We start from the raw sequence: 8,140 nt of genomic DNA on the forward strand, positions 1-8,140 counted from the left end.
TAAAACTTGAGGCCGGAGCCTAAGAATTCAGTCTCCGTCAAATGCGTTCCAAAGGGAGGGCCAGAGGCTGGGGATTTCTTTCTCTTTCCTTGGTTTGGGATTATTCATTGGTGTCCCCGTCATCTTTGTTTCAGGTTATTTGGGAATAGCGGTGCTTGCAGCGCTTGTGGACAGTCTATTCCTGCGAGCGAACTCGTCATGAGGGCCCAAGGCAATGTGTATCATCTGAAGGTAGCATCTGCTCCTCCTCTGTTTTTTAAAAGAACCATAACTTTCCTACATGGAGACAAAGCATGTCTCCTTAGTAGGAACCCTGTTTTCTCAAGCCGCAAACATGGAAGGAATCCACTGAAATTGTTATGTGGCAGTGATGATTACACATCCACCCACGCCACTTCCCCCATGCCACAGAAGCACACACCTGTTTGTCGCTTTTCCCCTTTAGCTTGATCCAGTTTCTTGCATTTTGGCTTACTCTTTTCCAGAATCATGTTGAAGGAAAGAAAACACTAAGCCATAAGTGGCGCTCTGTACTTGACAGATAACCTGCTTAAAAACAGTTTATAAACTTGTGACCAAGAAAGACTTAATTTGTACTTGTTTTCAGTGGATTTGCTTTTTCCTTTCAGTGTTTTACATGCTCTACCTGCCGGAATCGCCTGGTCCCAGGAGATCGGTTTCACTACATCAATGGCAGTTTATTTTGTGAACATGATAGACCTACAGCTCTCATCAATGGCCATTTGAATTCACTTCAGAGCAATCCACTACTGCCAGACCAGAAGGTGAATACCTAGTTGGAAGGTTCAACCTCTTCATCTAGTGAGGGAGTTTTCCTAGGTGGTTGTGTTTTTGCGTGCCCTTTTAAAGAAATGTAGAATACTCATACATACACGGTTCAGAAATAGAGGAATTGATGGGTTACATCGTGAATCTTTTGTGGTGAAAAAAATCCTGACTTAGTTATAGCTGTAGCTTTACCAATGTTGAACACATTATCACATGCAGAGTCAGGCAGAATGTAAAACTTGCCTACGACCAGTTGTTTATCCCACTTGACAATTTTGAAATTCAGAAATACGATGTGACTAGGTTATTGTGGGGGAAAAATTAGAACATTTTTGGTAGGAAGGGGGAATAAATGTCTTTGTCATGAAAGAATGATTTCTGCATTAGTAATAGCAATCTGGACACCTGCCTTCCTAACCCAATCTACGGTGCTTTGAATCTTAGAAGAGCAGTTTTACAAAACATTCTGGAATTCCAAAGGAGAGCATTTTTGTTGATTGGTAGTCCCATAATATTTGAGTAAGTTACAACTTTTTTTAAAAGTTCTAGCTCTTGCTGATCATTACGGCTTAAATGTCTTGATTCTTGATCCACAACTGGAAAGTTTTTGGACCAGAGTTAGCAACGAGGAAATTACACAAATGTACGATTCATGTATTAGAGGGCACTCCAGAGGGAAAATTGGTGATCAACAGTTGTCCAGCACCTGCAGTACTGGATAGTTTCAGATCTATTTTAATCTCCTTAGTAAGTCCTATAGCTATGCAAGTGAGTGCATTTTGATAACTGCTGTGCCTAATTTGTAACAATTACTGTCAACCTTCAGTTAAGAGACTGTTCATTCCACACTGGCCCAGGAAAGAGTGAAATGTATGACTCGTGTGCATAATTTTATTCACATCATATTTCATACTGATTATGTATTGATGACATTGATTCATTTACTCTTTACAGCACCACTTGCATGGATATTAAATCTTATTGACCACAGATGAATTTTAATTTCAGATTGGTGATAGATTTTTCCATCAGCTCTGATAGTATGTTTGACTTTTTCATCATTAACCCAGGCAATCACACAGCACTGAGTTATTGCATTGAAACAAAAAGTGCACACTTCACTTGGTAATTCTTTATGGATTTACAATAGGAACTTCATTAATGTCTGTTGTAGGGATCACAAAAAACAACATTTATCTGCAAATAGGAATTTAGCGAGCTTCAAAAATCTCAGGAGAAAATATTAGGCTTCTTTGTCTTCCGTAATGCATTTTCTTAATGCTGTGTACAGGGAAAATGAGTAATATTTGAAAAATTTTAAATTATACTGCCATATTTTAATGCTTATTTTTATCATTTTCCCTTACTCAAGTTTATGGAATTATTTTAAATGTATTTTCCATTGCTTTATTAGGTAAAGGTTAATTGCATCAAAATGTGTACAGTTTTCCTTATTTACTAATATGGGAACTACATAGAATACTATTTTAAGAAAGGAAATCTAATTTTTTATTGCAAATTAATCAGTCACCATTGATGAGCCAGTTCAAGCTTCTTTAAGGAGTACCAATACATATAAATACTTACAGACCTTCGTGGTTTCAGTTGTAATTAAGTGAATCTATAGGGCTGAGTTGAGGACAATGAATGGGTAACAGATATTTTGAGATACCCATTTCAATGTAGAAGCAAAGCCATTTGAAGTTATACTTGGTAGCCAAAAAAAGGTACAAGAATAAAATCCACCCCCCCAAGCTAAAAGCTTAGTTTCTCTACAAATTATATCTTGTTTGTTGCTGCTTTTATACCATTTCTTTCCCTGACTTAGCAAGGCATAAAAAATGATACAGCTCACCAACGTGCATGGTGAGAATTGAAGGATGTAGAGATGAGATGGAAAATGTAGCCAGACTGTGTAGCCAGACTGAATGCAGGCCATAGCAGTGTTAGCCAGGGACTAAGTACACAGACACGTAGTAAGTACGAGCACGTCTCACAGTACCACCTTACTGAGTATAAGATGATGTAAAGGGCTTCCCTGGTGGCGCAGTGGTTGAGAGTCTGCCTGCCGATGCAGGGGACACGGGTTCGTGCCCCGGTCCGGGAAGATCCCACATGCTGCGGAGCGGCTGGGCCCGTGAGCCATGGCCGCTGAGCCTGCGCGTCCAGAGCCTGTGCTCCGCAACGGGAGAGGCCACAACAGTGAGAGGCCCGCATACTGGAAAAAAAAAAAAAAAAGATGATGTAAATTGGGAGGTGTTAGGGAGGAAAATTTGAGCAAAGTCTAGTTTACGTGTTTACGAGATTGCAAGTATTGTGCCTTTCATATAAGTCCATCCCTTTTGCAGGGTGGGAGAGGTAGGGCGTTCATTTTGGAACACAGAATATATGAGGCAATGAAAAAGAGCCTACTAGCGTGTATTTTAATGTTGGAAGCCCTTTAAAAGGAGACAGGTGGCCTTCAAAAATGAATAGTTCTTAAAAGGAATAAGGAAATATAACTTAAGGATGTGTTCTTGTCAGACATTGGTGAGAAGCTGTGTTTTGGGGGTGATGTTAATTAAGAACATATCCCCGTTGGCCTAAATGTCTTACATTTTTGCCCTTGGTGCTCAGCTCACCATGAGCACAGTCAATTCACAAGGTAGTTTTTGTAAATAAACGTTTGGGGTAAGCTGAATGTGGTCCAGAGAGATATTAATGAGAGGGCAAGGGGGAAGAAGTAATGAAAACATACTTCCTGGTGGAATCATAAACTGCTTTTTGGACCTGAAGAATGCTTTAAAATGATTTCCCCCAAACCCTGTGGCATTTCTTTTCTGGAGGAGATGAGATGGGGAGAAATGACAAATCGCTCCATTTTATTATTTTCTTCTCTCTCATTCTCTATATTTTTGGTGGGGAAAATTGGACATTAATTTTGGCCATTTTCCTTCTGTTCACAGAACCAATTACGTTTTTAACGCATGATGCATATAAATATACCCAAACATCCTCTGGCTGAAAAGTAATGAGTTGATTATTTGTACATCCCTTCTTTAAAGGCAGCTAATTGTATGGAAAGTATAGGCCCCCATCATCTGGCCCCTTTCAACTTTTATCCTCCTGAAATTTGTTCCCAGCGTCTGGGATGTATAGTTTAGTGGTTCTGCACCATCGGCTTTTGTATGTTCTGAGAAAAAATAATCTTAAGCTCTTAAATCATACAGTCTCTCTGACTGAAATCTCAGACCACTCTTGTTCTAGGATCTACAAAATGTCACAGCCTATATTGTCTGAAGGAGACTTGGCTCCCCTCAGGAGAATACTGCCTTGTAGAGAGAGAGTTATGTAAATAGAATCAAGAATTGTGGGGGTTTTTTGGGGGGGGGGCGGTTGGTAAATTTTTTTGCCTGCTCTGGAATTCTTTCTTCCACTCAGGAGTGATGGTTTCATCTAGAATAATCTGTGCTTTTCAGTAAAATAAGAGATCACATCTCTTTGGTCAGAAGAAAATTTAGCGAGGGTTCTAGTTTACATACCCCTTCGCAGTTCCCCCACCCCACCCCGCCCCGTAGTTACATAATTGACGCTGTGTGTGTGTCCATCGTAGAGGACATTTGTTGCTCATTTATTAAATATGCTCGCTGGCTGCTGCCGCATCTTTGTTCTGGACAGACAAATTACCTTTCTCACACTGAGCCTCCACTCTGGGGATTAAGCCTCTACCACTTTAATTAGCTTGGAAGTAGGGGGTTGCAGCTCCTAATAGACTTCAGGCTTTTAGTAAGTTAGGGAAAGGGTGAAATGAGAACTTCCTGGGAAGCTCACAATGTCATTAAAAAACCATAAAAAACTAATATCTATTATTTCACTTTGGTAATTGCAAACAGCTTGTATTGGACAACTGGATTATCAATTCTAACTTAGATATTAAAGTTAGACTTCCATTGAACTACATTCTTTAATTGAGCACAAGTCATGAACACATTACATATGTTTGATTCATATATTTACAATATTCATGTAATATTAAGTGGCATGGTAGGAAATACTAAGGGAAAAGAAGTATCAATATTTTTTTGTGTGTGTGTGTATACACACATGCATATACACACATAACCTATAAGCAGAGAAGGACATGGGTGCATAGACATCATATGGGAATATTAGAATAATCATGTTAACTGCCAGTATTCGTTTAGCTTTTTTATTAAGTGCCAGGCGCTGTTGAATGCGCTCCCTATATATTATGTAATCCTTATAACACCCTTATTATCCCCACTTTTTAAATTATTATTATTTTTTTAAATGAAAGCTTCTTTCTTTCTTTATTTATGGCTGTGTTGGGTCTTCGTTTCTGTGCAAGGGCTTTCTCTAATTGCGGCGAGCGGGGGCCACTCTTCATCGCCGTGCGCGGGCCTCTCTCACTGTTGCGGCCTCTCGTGTTGCAGAGCACAGGCTCCAGATGCGCAGGCTCAGTAGTTGTGGCTCACGGGCCTAGTTGCTCCGCGGCATTTGGGATCTTCCCAGACCAGGGCTCGAACCCGTGTCCCCTGCATTGGCAGGCAGATTCTCAACCACTACGCCACCAGGGGAATCCCTCCCCACTTTTAGGATGAGGAAACCAAGACACAGACAGTTAAGTAACTTGCCAAAGTTTACACAGTTGAGAATATTAACGCAAAACTTCCTGGGGAGGAGGAACTTGGCTCTGATGTGCCTTTAAGATCCTAGTTCGAGGCCAGATGTTACAATTCATTCCTTGCAGAAAGAAACTTGCTTTTAACAGAGTTCAGCAATTCATTGTAGAAGTTTACACCAGAAACTTTCTGAAAGTCCATTTATCGTCTCATTTTGTCCGCTAGTAACAGTGCAGAAGATGTTACGCTTTAGTTCTCCACTGCCAGAGTAAGTAGCGTAGAAAGCCTCTAACAAGTCACAGTTGGAAAGTAATCTATTAATAGAAGAAGATTAGTGAATGTAGGGAAGACAAAAGCAGCCATGTTTGAGTTTTAATATCTCTCCAAGTTTAGCATTTTAGCTAAGATGCCCGTTTTTATTTCTTGCAGGTCTGCTAAAAGGTCAGAGTAATGCAGAATGCGTGCCTTCATCTCAGATCTTGTTCATCACAGGTGGATCCCATGTGTCTTCAGTAGACAAGTCACCTTTGTAGCTAGCACCAGTGCCAGCTCCATGCCATTGCACCTTCTTTAGTCTTGATTGCCCTTCTTGCATTTATTGGTGTATTAAAATGACTGAATATGAACATTAAGGACTCCATGAACCTGGGCTAATGGGAGACTGTAGAGAAAATGAAAAAAGATCCACCGGAGGACATCTTTTGGGGGGAGGGAGCTTGGGAGGAGGGAAATGACTAATGAAGCTAATTAAAAGAAACATTCAAATCTGCTTTCTACCCTCATTAACAATTAGCAGGGCACTGGCCGGAGTTTGTACCCTGTGTTTTTACCTTAACAACATTCTATTTGCTCTTTGTATATTTAAGTGTTGTAAGGAAATGTGTTTCAATCAAAACTGAACATGAGATAAAGGAAAGAGATGTGGCTTTTGTGATATTCTATCACAAACACTTTTATTGTATCTCTGTAAAATACAATGTATGTATGCATGTAAGTGTTTTCGTCCTAATGTTGCTACTCCCATGGAAAAGAAAAAAAAAAAGAATGAAAAAAAGAAAAAAAATTGGAAAAAAAGTCAGGCTCATAGAAGCTACTGTGTAGAAATTCCCCCCTACTTCTAATTTGCTGAATGAAGAAAAAAATCTTTTATTTGTGATATTTTCAGAGACATTTGCTCTAGTATGGTGTATTTAAATAATAAAAACTTAAAAGAAAAATATTCGATGGAGTTTGGGTTTAAAAACTGCTTTTTCTTTTCTGTGTTTTGGAAATTTTTATTTTATTTTTTTGTTCCGTACCAAGTTCACTTTAAATCTTCGGGGGTCGAGGGAAGCAGTGGGTATATTTATTTAGCTCTGAGCCAATAAGGTATTCTTCAGATTACTTAACTATGCCATTTTTGGCAGGAGTACGAAGCCATGTCTCTAACGGAGTCCGTTCTGTAAATTCATAATATTCTGTTAACAGCATGTCATTACACTTCTGCTGTATCACAGTGAATCTTTTGTGTTTATATATATACGTTTGATTCTTCAGCTATTTCGTTTATTCTTTTTTCTCAGTAGGAAAGCCTTGGGTATTGATGGAAAGCATGTTAAAGAAGGTGGCATAACCATCTTGTTCTCTTACCAAGTTTATAGCTTTTGAAGGAAATAGTTCTAAACCATACCTGTACAGATTTTGAAGTTCCATTAGTTGTTAGGACCCCGAGCTCTTTTACAATCTTCTTTGATGGGTGAAGCAGCCATTTCCTGCTGAGCTTCTAGACTCGTGTGGTCTGCTGTATGATTTGTTTATTTTGTTTTGCTCTTACGCTCCTGTACTGACTCTGCCTTTCCATGTGTTTGGCGGAGGATTTGGATTTCATTTAGTAGTAGTCTTGAGGTACTTAGTCGCCCGTTCTAGGCAGCAGCGTCTCCTCACCAGCGCCCAAGTTGCCTGCAGAAAACACGTGTAGGCCAAGGACTCAGTGGGCCCAGTGCCGTTGCTGGAAGGAGGAAACACGTGAAAGGCTGCCCTGCCAGGCTTGTAGTATGTGAGCAAACTCAACTGCAACTTCTCTTACAGGTTAATAAAACCAGGTGTGTTCATAATGCTCCTTTAAGTTTTATTTTCTCTTGTTCCAGAGAAAACCTCCTGATATAGACCCACCCTCTCTCTGAGAATGGGAATTGGTTCTGCAGAGAGGTCTGGCTCACCACCTCTCAACTAGCAGTCAGCTTCCCTTTGGGATCTCCTGCTTCCAGAGATTCCAGGCCAAGAGAAAAAAATCAGTTGCTCCAACTGAAAACCTCCTATAAACCTCGTGTAGGAGAATTTAAAGGCAGAGTTAGTTAAAGTGAATAGTTTATTAGAGCTTTATAAAAAGAATATGCAGGAAAAAAATAAAATGAACAAAATCACATAGATAACAATATCTGAGTTGGATCCTTGGGGAATTGCTAGGAACTAGTTCTGGTTTTTAACACCTTTTTTTTTTCCCTTCAAGATCCTTTAAGGGGGGGCTTCCCTGGTGGCACAGCGGTTGAGAGTCTGCCTGCCGATGCAGGGGACACGGGTTTGTGCCCCAGTCCGGGAAGATCCCACATGCCGCGGAGCGGCTGGGCCCCGTGAGCCATGGCCGCTGAGCCTGCGCGTCCGGAGCCTGTGCTCCGTAACAGGAGAGGCCACAGCAGTGAGAGGCCCGCGTACCGCAAAAAAAAAAAAAAAAAAAAATCCTTTAAGGGAAC

At 40.3% G+C, this 8,140-nt stretch overlaps 1 protein-coding gene across 3 annotated transcripts in view; it reads left to right on the forward strand.

The window, feature by feature from the left end:
- LMO4 (LIM domain only 4) overlaps positions 1 to 6,630 on the forward strand; it is a 16,324-nt gene extending 9,694 nt beyond the window's left edge. For all 3 annotated transcript variants that reach the window (XM_024743559.1, XM_024743560.1, XM_024743558.1), the window contains exons 3-5: positions 135 to 231; positions 630 to 785; positions 5,841 to 6,630. In XM_024743559.1, the coding sequence (XP_024599327.1) occupies positions 135 to 231; positions 630 to 785; positions 5,841 to 5,849 (262 nt within the window). In that variant the 3' untranslated portion in view covers positions 5,850 to 6,630. The remainder of the gene's footprint in view (positions 1 to 134; positions 232 to 629; positions 786 to 5,840) is intronic.
- The last annotated feature ends 1,510 nt before the right edge of the window (positions 6,631 to 8,140 follow it).

Source organism: Neophocaena asiaeorientalis, unplaced genomic scaffold (assembly GCF_003031525.2).
Source record: "Neophocaena asiaeorientalis asiaeorientalis breed wild unplaced genomic scaffold, Neophocaena_asiaeorientalis_V1.1 scaffold317, whole genome shotgun sequence".
In the NCBI taxonomy this organism is placed as follows: domain Eukaryota; kingdom Metazoa; phylum Chordata; class Mammalia; order Artiodactyla; family Phocoenidae; genus Neophocaena; species Neophocaena asiaeorientalis.